Below are 25,578 nucleotides of genomic sequence, written 5' to 3' on the forward strand. Positions count from 1 at the left end.
TATTATTCCCAAATGCTGATGAAGATGATTTTTTTTTTATTAGACTGAGTAGTCTAGCTGTGATGGTCAATGTGCAGAGAGCTCAGTGTCATTTCATATTTCATACTGCAATGATTAATTGAAAGATATTTGGAACGTGCATTTCGTGGCGCACGAAGAAAAATTAGACTGTATTCGAATTTAAACGGGCAGGTTGGAAAAGCGCAGCACTGTTTCTGCCAAACAGACATACCTGATCATGTTGGCACAGAAATCCGATTGAGATAATTTCGCCCTTAATCGGCAACTTTGGATTCACAATTACCATTAGCTGAGCTCGAGAGAAAATCTCCTTCCTTCTAGCAGGAATCTCTCTCTGCAGGAAACGCGCTGTCGCTACAGTTTTTGAAAATGTATTTTTTTTTTACTAACCTTGTCCAAATTGCACTGTGCGTCCTGAGACTTTCACCACAGTCAGAGCGCAGTAAAATCAGAGTGTGGCGCAGCGTGGGAGGCATGAATCATTTAGTGTCTTCACCAGTTGAGGCGTCTTTAAGCTTGAATTTCAATAAAGGGCAAGAAACAATAAGGAAGTTAATTTAATCTATGCAGCGCTAAAACAAGCGCACATGAACCCAAACAGACTTCTGCAAAACAACAGATTCTTCTATTTATTATTATTATTATTACTATTACTATTATTATCATTGTTGTTATTATCATTACTATTATTATTGTAATTATTATATTATGCAGGCATTAGGTCTGTTGTACTTCACTCAACGTGATCATGGCAGGATGCCACAGTTGGTAACTATTACGCAGCTCTGCTGAAGTCCTGTGTGTGTCGGCCTATCGGTTCAGTCCGGGCTGCAGGGCCTGTCTGCTTCTGCTTTTATCGGTTCGGGCTTCATATCTTCACCGACACTGTGTCCGGATGCGCGGCCGCGATGCGTCTAATCGAGCCGGGGCACGTGGCGCTTTGATTTCCTGTCCTTCGCGTACTGATAGACTGATGTGCCTGCTCTGCATGCTCTGCAGCACAAGAGAGCCGCTCTGACACTGGAAATGTCTTCAGTGTGATCTGCTGCTGTGAGAGAACAAGCCTGTGAGACCGTCAGACAGACCCTGGACCGGTCTGGGTCTTCATCGGTGTGTTTTAGTGGAGAAAATCAGAGCAGGTGTGGAAGATTTGATTTGAGCAGATTTATTGATAAGCAGCTGTGAGAGCAGGTGATCTAAAAGACGCGATCTCAATTCTTAAATATTAAAAGAAAAAGAAAATCAGCAAGCAGACGGATACTATAGAGGTCAGCAGCACACAGCAGGAATTAAACTTGACTGGTTTCATTCACTTTTCATTAATTTGCCGTGTGACAATCAAAATCCATCACTGTAATAGTTTTAGGATTCCTTTATTGCACCTGCGCTGGATAAAAGGCTCCAGGACGCACGACTCTCCCATTGTTCCGTGCGTAATGACGCTGAACAGGCGCTGCAATCTGCGCCCTGCAGGCGAACAGAAAACAAATCGTCTCTGTTTTGGGCTTCTGTCTTCTGAGCATTGTGCCCACAGTAACGTGAACCTGTCACCGCGGGCGTGAGGACGGCGAGTGTCTGTCACATAATAACAGTCTGCGGCCCAACTGACCCCCAGAGCGGCGCAAAGCTCCACCAGACCTTGTCATGCGCGGCCCCTTGGAACCAGATGTTCCAGATGAAAACTATTCAAAATGAAGCTGCATTTAATGCGGAGATTTATTCCGAGTTATCGCTCATCTGTAGCTGCGTGGGTAGGATTTTATTCCACTGCGTTTTAGGGAAGATCCGAGCACACACACCTGCGGGCTGGTGTCATTCTGTTGTCTATTTTAAGAGGACGGTGTCGGTTCAGACTTTCCCCCGCCCTTTAATTTTACCTCAACTTGCTCAGCAGCTGACACCCTGGGGTGCGCCTCCACGTTTCCTCTCGCTCGGTCAGATTGAGTAAGGCGCTGATAAGGCCTGTATCACTTCTCCAGATTGCCACGGGCCCCTCTGGACACGAGCCGCAGTCTGATCCTTGTGTGTGTGTGGGGGGGTGGGGGGTGGGTTGGGGGGGGGGTTATTTTAGAACATAGCCTATGTAAATAAAATCGACTGATGATGCTACGGGTGTTTTCTTGGAACAAAGGCGAGAGAAGAAGACAAGAAGTCGCCCCCGCCGTGGCAAGAAGTCGCCCCCGCCGCAGGCTGTTTGCTCTTTACCTTACCTGTAACCACACTGCGCTCTGAGCGGAGGAGCCTCTGCAGTGACACCTGTCCGCGCAACACCTGGCTGACGGGGCGGACACTCTGCGCATGCTCCGTCGTCAGGTTGACATCTCCTAAAGCCCTTGGACCCGCATCTCCCCACCAGTGGAGCTCCAACCTGTGCAGGGTTCGGAGCGAGCAGCGGCCCGAGGACTCCCTCTGTCTCCCTGCAGCTGGATTATCAGCACCGACCTCAGACCAGAGATGCCGCGCTCCTTCATGGTGAAGAGCAAGAAGGCGCACAGCTACCACCAGCCGCGGAGCTTGGAGGATGACTACAGCAGGCTGGACTCTATACTGGCGCACATATGCTCAGGTTTGTGCCAAATGATTCCCCGTTTGAAACATTCGTTACTGCGTAAAAAATGTCTTTGAATGTTACTTTTTTTTTTTTTTTTACCTCATTTAAGGTCATGAAGATTTTTTTAAAACTAAAACACATTTTAATTTATCAGGAGAATTATTATGGTGATAGGTAGGCTCATATTAAATTATGAGACGTGGGGAATTTAGCAGTTTAAATCATTACAAAGTGTCGGTGCAGTTTATTTAAAGGCCTTCAAGAGGTTGTAAGAATGCTGAAGCAAAAATTAAATAGTTTGTGACATATTCAGAACATCAGTACTAAAATATTACACTAACGAAAAATCACCTCTATTAATAACAACAGGATATTTATAATAAAGCATTTTAATTCTCTGTTATATCACGATTGTTTTTCTATTGTATTATATGTTATTGCCAGAAGTGAAATAATATTGGCCCAGACCATTCTGTGATGTTACATGTTACATGTTACATTATATAATAATAATAATAATAATAATAATAATAATAATGATAATGATAATAATGATTTGACTAGAGGACAGTCCAGCTGTGCAGTGCTACAGCAGTCCTGAGCTGGTTTTCCTTACGGTGCTGTCTGTCCTCTCAGATGCAGATAAGATCCCAGATGACACCGACCTGTCGGTGGACGGGTACGGCCTCTCTCCGGTCTCCCCCCCGGCCGACGCTGCTGATTTCTCCCCCAAGTCTCCGCTGAGCTGCGCCGACAGCCTGTGCGGTCGCTCCACAGACTACGATGACTTCTGGAGGCCTCCGTCCCCCTCTGCATCACCAGGTACACACACACACTATATATATATATATATATATATATATATATATATATATATATATATATATATATATATATGTATATATATATATATATATTCTATTGTTTGTATATTTTCATTTAAACCATAATATTATCTTTGATTAGTGAATGAAGATGAACTACTCTATGAGAGCTTCTATGTTGTGATGCTGTCCCAGTCTTTAGTGTTTAGTGTTATGTGTATATATATATATATATATATATATATATGTGTGTGTGTGTGTGTGTGTGTGTGTGTGTTTCTACTCTTATTGTTTCACTTTGTGTGTTATTTTATATTTATTTCTATTTTATTAGTTTCAGTGTGGAACAGACACTGTGTATAACTGTGTATGTGACAAATAAAGAATCTCTGTAGCTCAATGGGAGCAGGCAGACAGTAGATCTGTGACAGTGGGCCGAGGTGCTCACTGATTTATTACACTCCCTCTTTTTATTTGATATTCCCGGTTTGACCCACAGTTTCACCATCTGGGAATTCTCTCAAAGAGCACTGCGTGGCTCCCTGAGCCCCGTGGGGCCCTGTGCGCTCCTGGAAATGTCCCGCAAATGTCCCGCTTCCACCAGGTCACTGCTTCCATTAAAGTTTCATGTGGCCTCTGCCCTCCCTCCCTCCCCCTCCTTCCCTTCCAGTTTATTCGGAGAAGTCGCTGTCTCCTCTGGTGGATGAGACCCAGCCCTTCGCCGTCCCCTTCCGGCCGTACGCCTGGAGCGGCTTCCCGGGGCCGGGGCTGAGGCCCCTGGTGCGGCAGAGCCTCCATCCCAGCATGGAGGTGGACAGGGGCCCGGTGGCGATGTCCTTCTACGGGGACAGGAGCACCCACTCTGCCCTGTACGCGGACCGGACTCTGGGCGAGGACTCGTACGGTGACTACAGGAGGCACGCTGCTGCTGCCGCTCTGCTGTTTCCGGAGGGAGGCCTGCATGGAAAAGCCCACAGTGGGAAGGCCCAGTCTGACCTGCTGTGCTCCAGCCTGATCCTCAACGGGGCTTACAAGTGTGTCAAGTGCAGCAAGGTGAGGATGGAGATGATATAAATGTGTAGTAACACATCCTGCTGCAGGTGAAGGTCATCTACTATAAAAATACCAAACATTCTTGCTGCTGCAATCCAGTGATCCAGTGGTTAATGTGACTGTAAGAAGCTGAGGAGTCTTGAGAAGGACACTAAATGGCTCTGTGGCTGACCTCTAACTATTTACTGCTTATTATTATTTATTTCTATAATCAACTTATTTCCCATTTCCATAATGTCCACAACTGACTTTTCTCCTTCCACCAGGTGTTTTCTACTCCGCACGGCCTGGAAGTCCACGTCCGCAGATCTCACAGCGGCACCAGGCCATTTGCGTGTGAAATGTGCGGCAAAACCTTTGGACACGCAGTCAGCCTGGAGCAGCACAAAGCCGTGCACTCTCAGGTACCTTTCCTCTTTAAACCGCATGCTGACATTCACATTCACACCTCCTCCTCCTGGTGATGAGACTGACGGAACCCGCCTCTGATCATGTCACAGGAAAGAAGTTTCGACTGCAAAATATGCGGTAAAAGTTTTAAAAGGTCATCCACCCTGTCGACGCACCTGCTCATCCACTCCGACACTCGACCGTACCCGTGCCAGTACTGCGGGAAGAGGTTCCACCAGAAGTCCGACATGAAGAAACACACTTTCATCCACACAGGCAAGTGGAGAAAATTCAGAATGTAGCGCGACACGAGTTAAATATCAGGAATTGGTGGTGAAGGATCTGTGCGTAATTTGTGCGTAAAGTCCGACATCTTCCAATGTCCTCTAAAAGATAACCCCCAAGTAACATGTTTTCTACGTGTGTTTTCCAGGCGAGAAGCCACATAAATGCCAGGTGTGTGGGAAAGCGTTCAGTCAGAGCTCCAACCTCATCACGCACAGCAGGAAACACACCGGCTACAAACCTTTCGGCTGCGACCTGTGCGGCAAAGGCTTCCAGAGGAAAGTGGACCTGAGGAGGCACAAAGAGACGCAGCACGGGCTGAAGTGAGGCGAACACAAAACCACGTCCTCTGATCTAGAGTCTCTCAGTGATGTGAGGACTTCCGACAAGGACCTTATAGACACAGGACATTTTTTCCAATCGCCCAGCTTGAGGACATTTGTTGGATCGAGGTTCGCTGCGATCCGCTTTTAGCTCTGTAAAAACGTCACGTGGAAGCGCGTTGGAAAACATAAAGTATATGATTATTTATTTATTTTATTATGGAGGAAAAAAAAAACAACCTATACGACTCGAATAAGACTGCAGGTTTCAACAAACGTCGGGCATCGGCAACACTAACTACTCCACCATCCCTCTGCAGAGTGCTCTACAGGTCCCGGACACCAGAGATAAGCTGTGACGCGGGACGATGGCGCGTGGTAAAATGAGTTTGTAAGTCGACTGATAAGAATCAGCTTCGGTGAGCATTAAAGCCTTCTCCCGCCTGAGAAACCGGATCAATGAGGGACTGAGAGATGAAAATGACTTCATAAGCAGGAGGGTTACGGCCTCACTCAACAGGCTGCTGGCTCTCACTTTTCTTGCACACTTAATTGTCAGAATTACCTTTTTTTTTTTTTTTTTAAATATGATTTTTCTTCAGGTTATTTTATTTTCTGGTTGGTTCTATTAAAATTACAAATGCAATAAAATCTAAAAGTGGAATGATCTATATGATTTCTTTTCCAAATGAAGGATGTGGGGAAACCTGTTTGAACACTTTACTGGTCATTTAACTCAAAGGCAAAAGTCCCCAGAACTGGACACCTTGTAAACTCCTGTAAGTCACATCAAGTATAATTGACTGTGCACTGTTTTATATAATAAACCTGTAATTATTCTTTGAGTAAACTGATTTATTATGACCACCCAACTACAGAACAACACAGAGCTAATAAGATCTTTGGTTTCCAGTGTTTCGGCTAATTGAAACTACAGGCCCACAAAGGAAAGAACCAGACGCAGGAGGCACACAAAGGGCCAGGCCATGATGCTCACCGTGATGCTGCAGTGATTGTGAATGCCCAGAGGCTAAGGAGGCTCCTGTTTGTTTTGACCACTGTAGCCCTGTGTTTCAACCTCAAACAGTCTGAGCAGATTTACCGTTAACCAAATGTTTTTTACCCTCATGACTGTTTAAAAAAAAAAAAAAAGGAAACTGGGAGATACACACCTCTGAGGGAGAGTTTTCATTTAGAATTCTGTTATTAGTGATGAGCAGACACGATTTAATCTGGATCACAGGACGTCAGGCAACAAGAAATCCTATTAATGAAAGGGAGTGCCATCACCAGCGACACAAAGTACAGCGGTGAATAAATCAGGAATAAGAAGGCCGTAAAGCCATACATTTGGAACCAAAGGAGCATTTCATCTCCACATGCCTTTATTTTCACCATCACTTTGAGCTCAGAGTCACACGGACACTCCACATCCATGACCCGAACAGCCGTCTCCACAGTTATTGTCATCATTTCGTTTTTTCTGACTCTAACGAGGAAAAGGAGAAGAAAGGGGAACAATCAGTAAGTCGTGTTCCCTCAACATTGATTGAAATCACTGACTCACAAGGATTTCGCACGCTTCACTTCCCCCCAAATCGTACACCATCCAGGCCTGCGAAAATACTGAATATTTTAAACCCCAAGATGAACAGACTAAAGGAGAACAGGAAAAGGCCAGCTCATTTAAAGCGAGACTTAATGGAGCTGTGCACCTTGGTGCTATGTTGCACAGGGTGAGCCACGTCACTCATTCTCTTGAAATAAAAATAAGCTTCGAGTGCAACAACCTCACATCCCCGGTTAATAAAAAGAGAAGCACACGTTAGTTGAAAGGGTGAGGCGCTGGATAGGAAAGGTGCAGTTTATTAAGGAGATTAGTGAGCGTCACAGAGACAGCTCTGTTTCCACGGTGAAGCTGAATCTGCTCACAGGGAAATCTTCTGTTGGAATAAGACTGAGTTTGCCATGAAGAGCCTTAAACACTGTGAGGCAGCCTGAAGCCACCAGCCTGACCTCCACCCTGTGAGGTAACGACCACGTGGTAGGAAGACTCCAGCTGAACTTTTGATGTAAAACTCCCCTCATGACTATTTTTAAACATCTGCACACGGGCTTGTTATTTAGAAACCAAATCTTTTGTGAGTGATGTTCCACCTCATAAGGTATTGCTTGATTTCCTCTGAGAGACGCACAATCTCAGACAGAAGCTTTCCAAGCAAAAATCTTCAAACGAGCCATTAGGCTGACCAGATTTGCTCCAAGGGCATGGGTGGATTTTTTTTTTCTTTTTAAAGCATTACCCCACTGCCCCGAGGCATATCAAATATGGATAGAATACGGCTCGATCGATTCGAGCGGGCGAGTAATCAGAGCATTGCAGTCTGAGGCTCAAATCTAGGCCTGCATCTTGGTCCATAAGTGCACAGAATCACACCCAGAGGTATGATGGGATGAATTTTTCTTGACATAGTTGTGCAATTAGAAAGTTCACTGTCTGGGTTTTGTGGTTTTGGGGCGATTCATTATTAATCTGAAATTAAACATGAATAATAGAAGAGAGATTTTAGAGACAGAGTTTGGTGTTTGATTTTGATTTTTCTGCATCTTTTACTGTTTAAACAAGCTACACGAGCTCCTAATCTGGTCAGACAGACTGTGGAAGAGTGTAGATAAGCCTACAAAGGCCTCTATATGACCAACCGAGTTTTCATCAGAAGAAACGAAACCCTTGAAATGGGACAAAAGAATTGAAGAGAGAGGCGTTACAACAGGCCAACGAAACCAGGCTCACCGTGATGCTCCATAAACGACAGAATATGATTAAATCATCACATGCAATACACCACGGATTAAAAAAAAAGATCAGCACGGTCCCGACGCAGCTGACAAACCTTAATATCTAGAATCAACATCTGCTGAATGGCCAGATGAATATGGCGCTCTGCTCACGAGAGAGAAGACACCATGAAGAGAGAGAATGTGATTATTCCCCTGAGGGCGAGCAGACCTGTTGTGTATATTGTAATAATAATGTGGTATTTGCTCTCACGCTGGGTTCAGCAGATTTCACACAGGTTTGACGGGTTACAAAGAGAGATCGCCTGAGAGAGATACAGGATTTCTAACGGCAAGCTTTGGAGACACAGCACTGATTAATATGCTCACATACAGGAAGTGATGCTAAGAAGCCTTCGAGGAGGACGGCTGGTGTGAAATAAAAGCGTTTTCATGCATTCTGTGCGCATATATTTAGGAAACTTTCTGCTTCAGAGACACTTTCCTGCTCACCTGTCCCCTCCCCAGCGGTTGACACGCCAACCAAGCCGGGACAGATGAAGAGAGGCAGGGCTCATATAGGACATGGCTCTTTTGTTGCAGAGGCTTATTCATTATTCACCTGATCTGAAAAACAGACTGCAAACCAACTGCACAGCTGTCATCAAGCAACAAGGCGCAGACACAAATTATTCATGACTCTGCAAAGAAAAGGCAGCAGAATGAGAGGAAAATAATAACAAGAGACATCAGCGAGGCGGCTGACAGGCTTGAACACGTGCGGGGAGAGCCGGCCTCTTCGGGCTGATGAGAGCCAGCCGTCCCCTGGTCCGCTCTCACACACCAAATAAACGTTTACAGCGTGCCACGGAACAGGAGGCACGTTTGCTTTATATTGTTTCAGAGATTTTTTTTACACCATGAGGCAATTTGTATCAAGTCTACGTCCCAAAAATGATCTCAGGTGACTTAGTTTGGTATCTTGTGACGCCTAAGCCCTGTCTAGGGTGTAGGGTGTACCCTGAGTCTTGCCTATTGCATGCTGGGTAAGGTTCCAGTCCCCCGTGGATCTAAAAAAGATAAGTGGTTTAGAAAAATGGTTAGGTACAGGACATCATACTAGCATCAATTCTGGGTGCCACTCTGGGGATTCCTCCCTCTGGGTAATATTAAAACTGGGTGGCTACTAATTAGCTTTAGTTAAATAAAAAAAAAAAAGCAGACATTTCAATCATCAACCCTCAAAATACTTGCTGCCAACTCTAGGGCTCAACCTGTACCTAACATCTGACTACATTTGAATCACCACCTTTCTAAATCGCTATCGCAGCAAAGCAAAGATTTGACCTCCTCCTGGTTTTGACACACAGAAACACACCTTCATTTATCAGCACAGATCTGCTGCAGGTCTTTTCACCAGAGCTCAGACGTGCGGTTATATTACGCCTCTTTCAGCTTCTCTACACTTGCTGCTGTTCCTTTTAGAAAGGATTTTTAAATCTGCTCGCTAACTCTCAAGCTTGTCCTGTTTCGTTTTATTCCAGTTTTATTTCGTATAGAATGATCACTCTTTTGGCTTTATGCTGTAAAATACTGTATTACTACTAGTAGTGCTACTAGACGTAACACAGTTTGTAATAACAGTAATAATAATGGTTGAGTAATTGTACTTTTTATACAGTATTTTTACAAAAATATTTTAGCTCATACTTTAAGCAGGACACCTGACAAAGGCCAATGCAGGTGTGTGTGTGTGTGTGTGTGTGTGTGTGGACGGGGGGGTGAACAGTGTTGTTGTTTTCAGTTTTCAGGCCTGTTTATAATGGTATGTCCCAAGGTGTGTGTGCGTGTGTGTGATTCTGAAGCCGTTACTACACACACACACACACACACACACACACACACACACACACACAAAGAAAGCGACATCAGAAAAAGGTGGAGGCCAAATGAGAGTGGACATTTTCCTCAGGCCGCCTTGAAAGCTTTCCATTAGCCGGGATCTGTTCTGAGGGTCTGGGGCCCTGAACAGCATGAGTCCATGGGGGCTCTGGTGGTGGTGGGTGGGGGAGGCCGTGTGGGGGCCGGCTGGGATGGGGACCTACAGGTTTGATGAAGGGGAGGGGGGGGTTGGTAAGGCTGTCCGCTCATTTAAAGACATGTTTATCCGGTTCATTTAGCATTACATAACACTGGACGATTTGGACGGGAGCTGTCAGTCAGGAAGAAAAAGGCTGCTCTGCCACCGCTCAGCTAGAGCTAGAGCCTGTGTCACTGCTCTCTGGGTGGTTTTACACACATTTTATATTCTGTACCTGTACAAAAAGAACCTGTGTTCAATTCTTTTACCGCTGCTTTCTTTTCCCACCCGCTCTCGCCTTGTTGGCCTGGTTTCGTCTTTCAGCTGAAGTCACGTCTAATAACATATGAATCATGAAGGTGACATTAAAAGGATCCACTCTGGCTTAAAGGCTGGAGAGCAAAATATTCTCCTCTCTTCGGGGGGACAAAACACATGAAAAGGAAATCTTCGGAACACATGACAAGAGAGAGAGCTTTGTAACCTTTTAGTGTTTAGTTGATGTTCATGTTCTCTTGTAAAAGGTTTTACATGGCTGAGAATTTGACGTGTGGAACATAAAGCTGTGAGATTCATGCACAAATCCTGGCATGCTGCATAATGTGAGAATAAGACTGTGCAGTTAATTGTTTAAGGTTGGAGACTGGACCTCATTACCTTTTTGGTAATGATGGAAACATCGCAGTAGGTATTAAATTAAAAACATTACATATCAAGGTTGGCACAAAGTTCCTGTTCAGATTTTCTCCCATTTCCTTAATACTTTATCAGAGGTCACGATTTGAGTTTTCATATTTGATTGTTTTACGATATTCAGTCGATCTAATGTGGCTTTTTTGACAATGATCACCAGAAAAAGACCCCCTAATGTCAAAGTGAGTCATTTCAATTAATTACAATTATAAAATATCATTGTTTTCACACACTAAAAGGACCAGAGGTGGATCTGCTGAGATTTAAACCTTGCTCACTCTATCAGATTCACGATATTGCTGTTGTTGTTGTACCTTGAGACATTTTAGAATTTAATACACGTAGCGACTAAAATTCAGATACGATTGAGAAGCTCCTCTCTTATGTGACTGAGTTGCGCTACGCTGTGTTAGCTGCAGTCAGAAGGTGGTTTCATGTAGCTGGCTGCTAAAAGGAACTATGGATGAACAGCTTTATCTTTGAAACCCTTTAAAAAACACACATCTAGCCACTGTTTTCATTATCCTGCCCCACTGTGGCATTTTATGATTGCATTTCCTTTGTGAGTAGGTTCTGAATTGTAACACATTAGTTCATTTTGTGTTTGTAGCTACTCTCGTAACAAGGCTTGGGCAGTGCTGGATTTGTTTTTAATCATGTTCTTTCTTATTTCATGTGTAGATAGCCATTCAACTGACAGGCTCAGGGACATGCCTGTGCATACCCCAATACTCAATACAGATCCATCAGTCCCCCCTTCATCTTTTTAACACATAGATGCTTAAAAGAATCTCAGGCCCATCCACATTTTACCAGGCTTGACTGAAGGGAACAAGTCAAAGTGTGGCTAAAAGAAATTCTCTACGACACTGAACAATCCTTTGAGTCCAGTTATGAAATTGAAAGAGTGGGTTGTTCTGAAAAACAACACAGGAATGGCGTTAGTAATGTTAATGTCCTGGAGACATTCAAGTCAGACCAGAGTCCAAGTCTCAAGTCCATCGATAATCTGCGGCTGGACTAGAAGGAGCTGTTGACTGACAGAGCTTTAGCAGCTGTCTAATCAAGTACGAGGAACATTTCCGTCCCAAAGACGCATCTACTAAACACTGTGAAGTATTCAGTATGCAAGCATGTATTCTGTATTTGTAATTTATTTAAATCACTTTGCAAAGATCTGTTTTCACTTCAGTGTTGTAATATAATAAAACATAAACACTTCCAAATGAATGACAGAATACTTTAGGACTCCATGCATATATAAACAAACCATGTACCGTACAACCCACTGCTACGGAGCCAAAATGTTATTAAGTAGTAAAATGTGTTAGAAGATGCATGTTTAGTGCTTCTGTCAAGTAAACACACAAAAGCTCTTTCAGCCTATATTATCAATGCAAACAGCATATGATTTGTGAGTGAGCATGGCAGCACAAGATGTTACTTTGTGATACAGTCATCCCCTTAACCAGGTCTGATTGCAGCTATGAATCTTTCTAAAAAATTCATAAGATCCATTTCACAAATGACCAAGCCAAGCATGTGCCTGTATCCAAATAGCAAAGAGAGAGCGAGGCGAGGAAGATCTATAAGAGGAGCCCGCAGCCAGAGGAAGGAGTACAAAATGACAAAGATTTATTCTCAGCCATGATCAAATATTTATGTTGAGGCATTCAAGTAAAGTTACTTTTTGTGTTCTGATTTAATGAATGATTTGAGCAGTGGCAGTGCTGGGAGGCACAGATGTTGGGTTTGCTGAAGCCTGCGCTAATGCCCATTCAGGGGTCTGTGTGGTCATGTGTCAGACTGCAGCAGGATCAAAGCAGAGTAATGCCATAGTGGGGATCACGGCATAGAGGAGTAGGATGGTAAGTACTTCCACAGCCCCAGAGGTCTGCACTGGGCCATGGCTGTGGAGGATGAAGCAGGAATGGGGGGGGTAATTACTAAATTAATATGTTGTCTATGTTGAAAAATCCTGCTGGAGAAAAAGAGTTTTAAACATCAGTTTGTGGTTGATTCCCTCCGATGTTTTCCATAAATTAAAGGTTAATTTCTCAAAAGGAAAGTTGGCACTGAATCATTGACCCACCTTCCTTTAGCATATAACATTAAGCCAGTATCTCTAGCTCTTCTCATCTCATGCCAGTATGCTGCCAATTGACCCATTACAGACAAGAGACTCTACAATAGGCCTGCACACGGTGGGATTGATCCAAAATGACAAAGCCACAGTCAAAGGAAATGGATCCCGGCAGCACAGTGACTCTCCCATTCTCCCTCTGGCACCCTCTAAAACATTCATGACCCCAAGCTGAATCTGATCTGGCCTTCTTTACTCAGTGCTTTATCTTTACTAAGAACTATCTACCCACTGATAATATTCACTTCACTTCACATCATCTGAGATGAATATAAAAGAACTACTCTAATTTTCAGGATCAATTAACCCAAACTGAAATGAGAACAGGTAAAGTCATCTCAAAATGAATAAATTAGAAAACTAACAAATAGCATGGTATGTAAAAAAAAAAAAGAAAGAAATAAGAAAATAAAATAAAAAGAAAACACTTTTCCTTCATAACTAACAGTGAAGGAAAAGATTCCATATGAAAATGTTAAATTCAAAGAAGGGTCCAGATCAGGTGACCTGAAAGGAAGCTATGAGTGTGCAGGAAGTGTCAGGAGACGTCTGTGGCAGGTGAAATAGAAATTCTAACACTCGAATGAACACTTAAACGGATAAAGGGAGGTTGGGAAAAAAAAAAAAAAGAAAAGCTAAAAGCCTCCATCACTTCCAACAAGACATTGGTACCCCAAACACAGTGTGTCAGCATCTTTAAACACCGGAGAGAAGGGGAGATGACAAAATCGTTTTGACAGCCAGTTCACATGTAACATCTCCGATTCATCCACCTTGGGGAGTTGCTGGGCAGTTTTAACCCGCTGCCGGGGGAAACCAAGCCCCGTGTGTGATAGCAGAGTGGGCAGGACCGAGCTTGTGCACCGCGCCACGCGCCACTTATTGATCAGAGTCAGACAGGGTGTCAGTCTCAGCAGCCCAGAGATACAGCAGGCAAGCAGCAGTTATCTGTGTCTATTAAGGCGTCCGCTCTGTGTGTATTGATTGGCAACAACTCGACACTGGGAATTGTCATCAAAATGCCGATTTACAAAAGGTTGAGCAGGCGGTGGTGAAGTTTGCATGGTCCAGGCATTATGGATTTGTTGATGCAGTTCCCCCAGCGGCACTCGAAAGAAGAAAAGAGTGAGGCGTCCGGCCTGGACCTTTGTCTCACCTTGGGAGCTTTCAGCTCATAGTACACTGGTAGATAAAGCAGCTTTACGCCATGTTGAAAGATGTGAATAAGACTGGCCTACATTACAGCAACAGCCTCTGCCAGAGCACAAACAAATGTTCACTAAACACGGCCACACACACAGGCAGCACCCGCACCGCCCCTCCCTGCAATTGTTTGCTACAGGGGCAAAGCTTTTACAAAAAGGGGCCAAGGTCAAGATTTTCCCTTATGAGACCACCATCTCCATTAGCTCTCAGCTCACTGGGGTATCTCTTTCCCCCTTAAGATATTTGACTTCCAGACTAGCACCATCAGTTAGAGGAGCAGAGAAACAAGACAAATGTCTAATGTGAACACACCTCCACGTCACTGCAGCATCTACCCATGCAGGTAGTTTCACTTTTATCTGCTGAGGTTCTGAAACGTCTGCCACTGAGATAACTGCGACCACCCCAATACAATACCTTTACACTGGAGACATTTTGACTAAGAGTAGGAAAAACACAGATGTAAATGATGAAACTAATGATGGCTGAATACCATTTAGCTGCTTCCGTATGCGGGACTGGGACACTTGAATGGAACAAAGTCATCATCACTGTTGGTGGTAATACTGGTGCTACTATGACAAATCAAAGTCTTTCCTGTGACAAACGGAACTTCATTTGTGGTGCTTAAAATCATCATATAAAAACTCAACAGCAACTCCTCCATGCAGACACATGTCCTTGTTAGTAAGAAAACTTCATCCTGGACCCTTATCTGAATTATCCTGAGTAACCTGTTGGGCTGAATATCTTTTAAATAATGTTGACAGGAGGGGGCTGCAGGAGGTCACCTCATTTACAGAAGAAGAAGAAGAAGAAGAAGACAAAACACATTTTACCACCTTCAATAGTGTCACAACTACATGGGGACAGAAGCCTCTTATCTAGCAGATACAGGTGAAGCCATTTAAGGTAATTAGCACTGCACTCAGCAAGACTAATGAATATCTGCTGCTTGAACAAATAAGACTGCACACACTGACATCTCCCATCTACAGTTGTCCAAATCTACTCATCTGTGGACATCAGGTGAGCGTCTTCAGGAAAATGGAGAAATGACTGTAGACAGGTATGGAAAGTACATCTATCCAAGTCTTGTTACGTTAGTACAGTTTTGAGGCAACAGCAGTATTGTATTGTAAAGTATTTTCATTTCTTGCTAATTTACACTGAAACCCTTCCACAGGCCAGAGAGAAACATTTTAGTTTGCTAAATTTATTTGGCAGCTATAATTGTCACTTTAAAGATAAACATTTGGCATCCAAAACATATGATTAACATATAAAATATGATGCAATTACATAAATTTACCCAAAATAAAGTGGTGAACATGAGTAAAATTAATCTAATCATTTAATATGTAGTAATATAACTGTAAGATTTTGAACGCAGGATTTTTACTTGTAATTGAGTATTTTCATAGTGTGGTATGATCTAGTATAGTGGATTATCTGTAATTTCCTCCTTTAGATTCCAGCTTTAATGAACAGATCTGCCTGTGGCTGGAAACCACTTGAAGTGCATGAGAAAATATTTTTTTGTGTGTAACCCTTCAAATTCAGACTATGAAACATGTAAAACAGTAAAGCAGCAATCACAAAAGCAAATCTGGACCGTATAAAAAAATATCTTGAAATCAAATTCATCCGCCCGGCTCAGAAAGCAGCAGTGAAGCTGAAGCGGGACCCGTGGGAGGGCCTCTCCTAAACATGGCAGTTTTTCTTGACAAGCACAGTGGGGCCTGGGGAGGTTTTGGGCAGACAGGAGCGCTTGCAGCAGTCTGCGAGGCCTCCAGGGGAAGCTGACTGGATAAATAGTTCACTTAGAACCTCTTGCTCTCTAAGAGGTCACCAAGGAAATATGGGATGGAAGGGGAAAATGGAGAGGCTTTATCTCGCTCTCATAGGATTGCTGCCTGTTTGTATTCTAGCCTGCTTCATAAATACTGCAGTATGTGCTACATGACCGAAATGATAGTCAGTCTTGTTCATTCCTGCTTTTTCCTTTCAATTAAAACAACACTGTCACTGTATTTTTTGTTCTATCAGATTCTGTCCTCAAAAATACATAACCTGCCATCACATTTTATCATAGGAAAATACATTTAACAATGAATAAAACTTTGATTCTTATTATGATCATAGTTTCATCGTCAGGAGTTGGAACTTATACAAGAGCATTCTCAGCGCACCTTGTTGCACAACTGTGTTGTTGTCCAGCAAATTAAATATAAATGGATATGTGATATCAGTGACCTGAGATACGAGCACGCCTCTGAAGACTGCCGGCCGCTCCCCACATGCCTAGACAGCACACAGTGTGAGTGTCATACAGTATCTTCACCTGCTACGATCAGGATATTCCTTCATGGAAAAGGATACTTTAATCCGAACATCAAAATAAATGTGCTTGCTACTCTGAGATAGATTGCAGGTGTAAAGCTGCAGCTCTTGTGTCAGATTGCACACAGGAACACTTCATCTCCTGACACAGTGGTATCAGTAGCGATATACAGTAACTGTCAGACTGAAGGAAATTATAGTTTCCTTTAAAGCTATAGTTAACTATTCTACATAGACTTTGTATTTTAGATCTTTTAAAGCATGTGAAACCATAATTACTCATGCAGTCTGTCACCATGAGTGGTGGGCTCCTGGATCGGTTTGGGTTGTTTCACATGACAGATTTCTGTAGTCATGATTTTCTCTGCGCTCCTCTCAGTGGTTTGAAGTGGGTGGTGATTTGTGAGAAAATGTATTATGTCATTCTTTAGATTTAGCATTTAGAATCTAATGACAGGTGGTGGGCTGGGTCAATCAAATCTGATTAAACTACACCCACTCAGGCCTGGTGAAGCAGCTTAATTGAGCTTATGAATAATACCTTCAGATGTTTTTCTCGTTGAGTTAAGAAGAAGAAATATTCAAATAAGATCTGAAGCAAAGTTTTGAGGGGCTTCAAGCACATTTTGCTGACAACTTCTCTGTGTTTCAATTAGGGTTTTTTACACAGTGTTATTGAATACTTGATTCTGATTGTAACTGAAATAGTTGTGATAACAGAAAATAGTTGTGATAACAGAAAATAGTTCTGATAACAGCAGCAGGAGAATCATCGTTAAATCAATAAAATCGTTTTTATTTCATGTCAAATTCTGATTTCTTTAGTACGAAGCTGTGTAATAAGCAGGAGAATGTACAGCGAGCAGCAGTCATTATTGCAAAAAGAGCCACTTCAGGATGATCACCCTGTTGGGCTTCTCTTTGCAATAACGTCTGGCTCCCTGTATGTTACTCCCTTATATAATTAATTCAATTCGATATATATATTCTAACACAAGATTTCACATGTAATGGAGTGTGTTTATATTGCTCACATCAATAGTAGGTATCCATAAAACGTGACCCTCCAGCCAAACAGTGCCCTCCTCAGTTTGAAAGTGATCACTGCTTTTATTCATCAGAACATTTGGATTCTTTATACTGAAAAACTGTAAAACAAATCAGCTCCACAAGCAGCCAAATACTTTAAACTAATTTCTAATTTTTTCTGGCATGTTTTCAAAAGTCTCAGCAGACAGAGTGTGCTCAGAAAGTCCAGTGAGCAAAATGTAGGTCAAAATAATTAGTATTTAAGTTAAACCAAATACAAAAGTTAATTAATCAATCTGATCTGATGTGTTAGACGACCTGCTGGACCACAACAATTAAAACCATACAGTGACCAAAGCATTATCGTGAACACACACTGATCCTAGATGTTATTTACCTTTTTGTGTTTCCAGAACCCTGAACCGCTGTCAAAATAAAACCTCATCAGCCAGCAATTACGAACGACAAAATCAGTGACAAACATGGGGAGAGCAGCAGTCTGTACCATGTTTGCTTTGGGGCTTTTGTCTGAGGCTTTCATCACACAGCAATACAGAGGGCAAACCTGAGCGGCAGATGTCGGCTAAATCCGACCGTTCAAACACATTTTCTGTCCCTATTCATCTAAAATCAGAACTTGAGCTGCTCCTTTACTGAAGCTGTCTGTGTGGAGCAGGAAGTCACTGATTGTCCTTCTATTGTATTACACGCACACACCAACGCTGGGGGAAAAGATGATCCCAGCCTTTGAAGCCTTTGTGTTTACACAGAGCAGCAATATGTTGTCATCAAGCAATCGTGGAAAGGCATTCTTGATCCTTCTCTGTACAACAGGCGCTTCCATTTAATTATATAGAGAAGTCTGGGGCACCCAGCGCGTGTCACAGGTGGATTTATTTGTCTAATATACTGTCAAATCACAAAAGAGGGTCAGACCAGTGCTGCTCGTGTTATAGTTGCTAAAGAAATGTTTCATCTGCCATTAAATCAAATCCAGATGGACACAGCAATCGTTTTAGTGCATTGACTACAAATCATGTGTATACCACATTATTGACCTTTTCCAGAACCACGCCACTGTAATTTACACCAAGAAGCCAGTTCATTAGTTAAACAACAAATATGATAACCTTCATGAACGTAGGATTTGTCGCAGGACTGCATATGAATTGCAACCCCCACGACAGGAAATGAGGCAACTATTTCAGTGAGTGGATGTGTGATTGGGCAGTGCAGCCTGCTGGATGAGCACAAACACAATAACTTCACTGGATTACAAAACTTTTGATGGGTGGTCCCCGGTGTGATGTGTTTGGGGTCCTTCCAAAGCTGCATATTTACTTTACAGAACTGAAGGCGTTATACGACTGGATCCTTCCAGACAGTTCCACATTTTCTGTGGCCACACAGAGTTGCTCTGGTTTAATCCTATTACATGTCAAGCACAAAGGGAGATAAGAGGTTTATGTCCGGGTGCCTTACAGACTGAAGCTCTCGTTCCCCCGAGACACTGGGAGAGCTACACATTTGGCCGTTTTGATACTGGTGCTGACACAGCCGTCACAGACACACACACACATGCACATTGTGGTGTGTTAAAATACAGACATATTAATAATAGGATTGCCTGTGATGGCTAAGGGGACACTGATGATGAATGAAGACCAGGTGAATGGCATAATCCAACGATGGGTAAGTCAACAATATTCTATCCTATCACCACAACACAATTTAGCTGAGGCAATCATACTCAGCACTGCTGTCAAGTGAGGGGTGTTTAAAGGGTGGAAATCTATCAGATAATGCACCAATTTTGATGACTTAGCTGGCATGCAAATCTCACACCATCCTCCTCAAGGGAAATTCAATCAAAAATTTAATATTAGAATTAAATGTGTTTCTTGTGGTTTGTGCTGGAATAAAAATCTGCTGACATCTGGTGATAACTAACAGCGAGGCGTTCTGCTTCCACCCTGTATTTAGCGAGGTACTCCAGAGGAGGAGTTGAAGCCAGAGGACTACCAGCAGTTCAAGAGTTTGGGATCCATCTGTCTTACAAATGGCGACACTGCACAACTACTGAAGTTCCTCCACGATGAGAAAAACCAGGTATTTCTCCTGCTGTTAGAGACATGTCAGCTGTATGATCTGTCCTGACCAGTAGTAGTCACACCTCACAGATATGAAGTGACAGCACATTGACAGTGTTAAACTGTCATACAGCACTAAAAGCACACACACACACAGTCACACTGCAGCCTCCTGAGCAACAGCAGCCACATACTGGAGCTACTGAAGCGAACAGCAGCAGCAGCAGCAGCAGCAGCAGCCACTTCCCTGCTACCCGGCTATGCTAAACGTTAACATGCAGCTGCTACTCTGTGCCTGCTGGCCTCTTGACCTGGAGGTGTGGGGAGCAAACAAGCAGATATTCAGTCAGATTTCTCGCTCCACTGATAACAATCTTCAAGACGGCACTCCTCTAAGTGCCCTTGGTTGTCCCATCTCTCCGCGCTTCCCCCAGCTGTGCGTAGCATATTTTTAAAAAAAAAACATTCTTAAGCCTTCCTCTTTCTGAGCAACCCAAAGGCTTCAAATGATTGATTATCAGACGAGAAATCCAGTTCATCAAATTATGAAAAGATCAGATCAGCTTTCTAAGGCAGAGTAAGGCAGAGGCTTTGGGCGTCAGAGGGGTGCCCTGTATAGAGCATGCACATATACGAACTGCAGTCCATGATGTAGCATGAGGATGACAAACCTTTACAGTTCAATATATAAAAGGTAGAGACAGGGGACTGGTTCAGTTGGTACACTTCTAATTTATTATTTTTTAATTAATTGCTCTTATTAAGAGTCTTTGAATCCAGCAAAAATGTTTAATCTACATTGTCCAAAAGTACACCGTTTGCTATATATTAAAAATTAAGTCTCCAATAATAAATGCGTAATGAATGAATGGCTACTTTGGTTTGAATGGAGCTTTTCTTTCAAGGCCATTTGTTTAAACTGCAGTTGGTAGTCTATTTGGATGCAACGCAAGTGTGAAACTGCAGTTATTGCATGCACCTGTTTCTGTGGCAAAGCATGCAAATGGAGAGGAAAGGCCCGGCAAATCTTCAGCAACAGGGTCTCTGCTTTTCTGCTTTCTGATGATGTGTGATGGTTGTTTTCTCTTGCACACAGGGGATTGTGAAGTCTATGAGCTGTGTTCTCTTGGCACCTCTTATAAAAGAAGTAGTTAAAAAAGACAGGAATCACGATCACTGCCAGGCTGCCATCTCACATCTGACCAGGGTAGGTACAAACAGTTCCCCTACACAACGACACATGCTTTCTACACACCGGGCCTAATGTTTGTTCTGTTGTTTAGACTTGCAGGCCAAATGAAGTCCTGTATAGTTTTCTTAAACTAATTGACGACCTTGATCCAGGCGCCATTTCTGAGCCCATCTTAGCTCTAATGCCACACCTTCAAACAGGTAACTCGACTCTTGATTCACTGTTGTTACCTTCTCACATATCCTTAATCTGAAGAAAGCATGACAAGCCTTTCTAATGCCTTACAGTGTCCTATGACCACATTAGGCATTATGCCAATAACCATAATGCTTACTATGCTTACTACTACTAATACCACTAAGGATCATACTGACTGTAGTGTTGCTACTTGTGCATGTCTTCATGGATGGTTTGCTGGTGAACCATCCAGTGCAGTTGTTTAAAGAGGTGGTGTCTGGCTCCCCCTGCTGTGCACTCATGCTAATAACAACAACCCTGTGTCTTTGAAAGTGCTGCTTTGCCTGAAGGAGGGAAAGGCGGCCTGTGTGGGCTTGGCTCTGTCCACCCTGCAGGAGCACTTGTCCCGGCTGCCCGTTCCTTACACCCAGCAGCAGGAGGAGGCCGATGAGTTCGGCCTGTGTCGCTGCTGCAGCGGCTTGGCAGCGTTTACTAAGCCATTCATAGAGGAGGTGAAGAGGACTAATGGAAACTGCGGTGCCACTGCTGAGGATGAGGAGCTGAGAACTGAGCTCCTCAAGTTGTAGGTTTCTGTCTCTATGTTTGAGTATTTGGTTATTAAATTCTCCATTTAGAATTTTCTTTTTTTTTCCTCTGTACTTTATCATTATTTCTCTCTCTTTGTTCATGCGTCCTATGTTGTAGTTTTTTTATTGTATTTTTCCCAGCTCTAGTAAAGAAAAGCTAAAAACAGGCAAATATGTTATTTTAGGTTCATGAGACAATAAGATTATAGAAGACTTTTGAAGTTTGGGTTCTTTCAGATTTTTTCCAGTGTTTATTATTGCAGTTGATGACCAACACTTTTTATTTCAGAATGGGGTTAAAATAATACTGTTGGACTTGAAGCACTAATACTAAACAGTTGTAAAAGGCTTGGTTCTGTTAATCTGCAGCTGCATGAGGAGCTTGAGGGAGCCCCTGCTCGAGGCTAACCTGAACCGCAACAAAAAATCGGCACTGTGGCTATTTGCAACAGAGATAATGGTGAGAGCAAATTTTAGTTCCTTCTCTGTCACTGAGAAAACACTCGAACATTGTATGATGCTTCAGTGTGATTTTATTGCTTTAATCATGTCACTGCGTCTCAGGTCACACTACCTGCAATCCAAGAGTCTCTCTCAGAACTCCTGTTCTTCAGCTCGCTGAGGAAAAGCACCCAGACTGACAGCAGTCAGTTCAAGGAGTCGAGAGCTTGTGTGGCCTATCTACTGTTTGTCGAGCTCATCACCATGGACAGCTTCCCAGCAGTGTTCAGGTGAAATGAAAAGCCAGAAATCTGGTTAGACTGATGATGATGATGATGATGGTGGTGCTCAGTGTTACTGTCCTGTGACAGAGAATTTACTTGTGCTTTTTCTGGTTCTTCCAGTCCTGTATTTGTTCTTCAGTGCAACATGGAACACATTAACCAACTAATCAGCAGGTAAGTGGCTAATACAATATGAACTGAATATAATAGTTTTGAAAGGCTTGATTTATTGGTGTAATCTTCTTTCTTTGATAGCAAAAAGGAATCACACTTGCTCAAAGGACTGGTAAGGCCACATAATTATGCAAAATAAGGATGAGATTAGACAATGAAAGCAGGAAACTGAGGTCTTTTTTTTTTTTGGCATAATTGTGTATTTTCACTCAGGCACTGTGTAAAAAAAGCTTGGAGAGTGTGCAGGACAACAGCCTACCAGCGAGTCTACTGGGACTGAAGGGCTTTTATAGTATGCCACAGGTAAGGACAAGCATGGCATGCTCAGCTTTAAGTCTTCTTAGAATCTTATTGTCATCTTATTATTTTTATAAATATTATAATAGAATTACTTCAGCCATATGTTGGTGTTGCATCAAATCTCTACTGGTCCCATAACTACTAATACTCTGACCAAAACATTAGTGAGCACTGTGGGCTACTGCTTTTGACCAGTGTCTTTTGGTGCACTGAAATTCACAGAACCTGCGGGAAATTCTTACTGACTGTCCAATGCAACATTTGGTGAGTATAGAATGATGCTTGATGAGAGGAATGTACTTCTAACATCTGCAATATTGTGAGGCTAATTTTTTTGTGTGTGTGTGATCACTGCTTCCCCAGAGGGAGTCGAGCCTACAGGTTTTCCAGCTCTTCATCAATAAATTAGATGCTGAAGCGAAGCACAAGTTCTTTAGGTGAGAAAATCATCATAGAAGACAGAGGACACCAGACCAAAAGTTCATGCGTGTCCATAGCACAAACGCCTACAGTGTCTGCTTTTATAAAATAGTCAGGCAACATGGCCTGTGTATTAGATCGTGTGAATGCAATGCAGTTTACATACATTATCATTTACTTTACATTTGCTTTAAATTCACATTTATGTTGTTTATGCTTATAGGTTATCTACTTCATAATGAATACTCACATTTTTGGTGTAACCTTGAACTAATTCCTTCTAGTTTAAACTGCAGCAGTTCTTTTCTACCCACTTATGCTCTAATTCATAAAATTCCTACTTCCCACTGTAAATGTGCTCCAGTGTAAAAGTGTTCAACGACTCAATTTGTCAGCATTTAACTATGTCTCAATTTATTTTTATTTGCTGCATTCTTTAAGTATTTTCTGCACTTACATCTTACACTGATTAGAAGTATATTAACAAAAGTCACATTTCCTGTTGCAGATGCATGTTAAAAACCAGCAATCACGCAGGAGTAGAGAGCTACATAGTAAAAAACATCAGGAATCAAGTCAAATATTCCATGGAGGTAAGATAAAGGTTAAACATTATTACATTTTATAAAAATGTATATCTGGCTTTAGTCTTGATGCCTCAGATGGTGTTTGATTTGGTGATTTTACGTGAATGTGTTTAATCTACGATAACTCTCCTACAGCCAGGTAATGCCAATAAATGGTTCCTGGGGGAGGAGTTTCTCCTGTTGTTGAGACTGGTGTTATGTTTGCCACAAGGTCCTGAGACAGATTTGCTCAACACTATGGACAGGTAGGTAATGCGAACAATGTGTAATATTCTGTTCATTTGTGACTTTTGAGTCAACGTTAGGGATAATCTATTAACTATACATAACATACTGTATATTTAATATTTTCCATAGCATGCCACAAATGTTTGCCTGTGATGCAGTTTGGGAGAAGTCCCTTAGTGGCAGTCTGACGGTTTAAGGCACAACGTGCAGAAAGTCAGATGTTTTTATTTTATTTGGTCAAATCACAAACTACATCCATACATGAGATGCAGATTTGCATCTTCAACATGTGTCGTCTTACTGACATATTTGGGGGAAAAAATGGTAATTTTAGAAGTAAAATTTATACATGCATCTAATTATGTTACAGACCTCTGTGGTTAATTCTCTTTTTTGTAAACCATTTGCAACCATCTCCAAATTTTGCTTTGCTGCAGAGACTGAAAGATAAAAGGTCTGTAAATGTGAGAACACCACCTACGCCGAGCCATTAAGCAATGTTCTGTGTTCGTTTATCCAGGATAATGGAGAGTCTGAATCTTCTGCGCTATCTCATTATCAGAGACAAAGAACTGAGGAGCACTGTAAGTCAGTCTAATTCAACACATTCACTGCTCACCTGACAGTCTGGTTCATGCAGAAAGCTGATGGTGTCTTCCTCCTACCTTCAGAGAGCTGTGTGGGAAGAGCTGTGCAGGATCAAAGATGAATACCTAAAAATGCTGCGCGTGTGTATCAGCATGTCAAAAGCATATTATTCAGCTGAACTGAAGGCACTGAGGGAGGATCAGAAGCTAAAAGCAAAGGGTATGCATTAGCTACTAATCTGTATAACAAAATGACATCGAAATAACCTTGCACAAATGGCAGCGCAATAGTGTGTTTTCATACTGGTAACGATCTCTATCTTCCTCCCCCAGAAACTCGAGATGCCGCTAGATCTGCCAGATTAGTCAAAAGCATGAACGTGAAACATGAGAAAGTGTCCAATATGTCCCCAGAAGTCCAGCACCAGGTACAGAAACCTTAATTATCACTTATCATCATGTTGATTTTGGCCTGTGTGATGTCAGACCAGCAAGCTGACTGTTCCCATGTGCCTCAGGTGTTGCAGAGCGCTTTGGTGACATTTGACCTGATGGAGAGTCTTATCTTCCGAATCGAAGAGATTACAGAGGAAAAGCTGAAGAGTCCAAACTAAAGACCACTGGGTTATTTTTCCAAACACTGTTTTATTTCATGTGCTGTTTGACTGATGAAAAAAAATGCATTGAATAAAAGTGTGATTTTTTGTATGATGAAAATGATCCTCAAAAATGTAAAAACAAAACCAAACTGTGCAACTATATTGAAACAAATATTTTACCTTTGCTTGTGTA

At 42.5% G+C, this 25,578-nt stretch overlaps 2 protein-coding genes across 2 annotated transcripts; both read left to right on the forward strand.

Moving 5' to 3' along the window:
* The first annotated feature begins 2,241 nt into the window (after window positions 1-2,241).
* On the forward strand, window positions 2,242-6,111 carry gfi1ab (growth factor independent 1A transcription repressor b). Its single transcript, XM_070832933.1, has 6 exons — window positions 2,242-2,587; window positions 3,209-3,394; window positions 4,067-4,449; window positions 4,716-4,853; window positions 4,950-5,115; window positions 5,273-6,111. The coding sequence occupies exons 1-6, from the start codon at window positions 2,476-2,478 to the stop codon at window positions 5,449-5,451; spliced, it is 1,164 nt and encodes a 387-aa protein (XP_070689034.1). The 5' UTR covers window positions 2,242-2,475; the 3' UTR covers window positions 5,452-6,111.
* Window positions 6,112-19,369: 13,258 nt separating this feature from the next.
* LOC139203237 (glomulin-like) lies at window positions 19,370-25,400 on the forward strand. Its single transcript, XM_070832928.1, has 18 exons — window positions 19,370-19,411; window positions 19,703-19,828; window positions 20,906-21,016; window positions 21,093-21,201; window positions 21,512-21,761; window positions 22,135-22,225; window positions 22,330-22,496; window positions 22,611-22,664; window positions 22,746-22,776; window positions 22,878-22,967; window positions 23,187-23,228; window positions 23,328-23,401; window positions 23,893-23,977; window positions 24,107-24,216; window positions 24,720-24,787; window positions 24,875-25,006; window positions 25,120-25,214; window positions 25,305-25,400. The coding sequence occupies exons 1-18, from the start codon at window positions 19,370-19,372 to the stop codon at window positions 25,398-25,400; spliced, it is 1,773 nt and encodes a 590-aa protein (XP_070689029.1).
* The last annotated feature ends 178 nt before the right edge of the window (window positions 25,401-25,578 follow it).

The sequence above is a fragment of the Pempheris klunzingeri genome, chromosome 6 (assembly GCF_042242105.1).
Source record: "Pempheris klunzingeri isolate RE-2024b chromosome 6, fPemKlu1.hap1, whole genome shotgun sequence".
Taxonomy (NCBI): Eukaryota; Metazoa; Chordata; class Actinopteri; order Acropomatiformes; family Pempheridae; genus Pempheris; species Pempheris klunzingeri.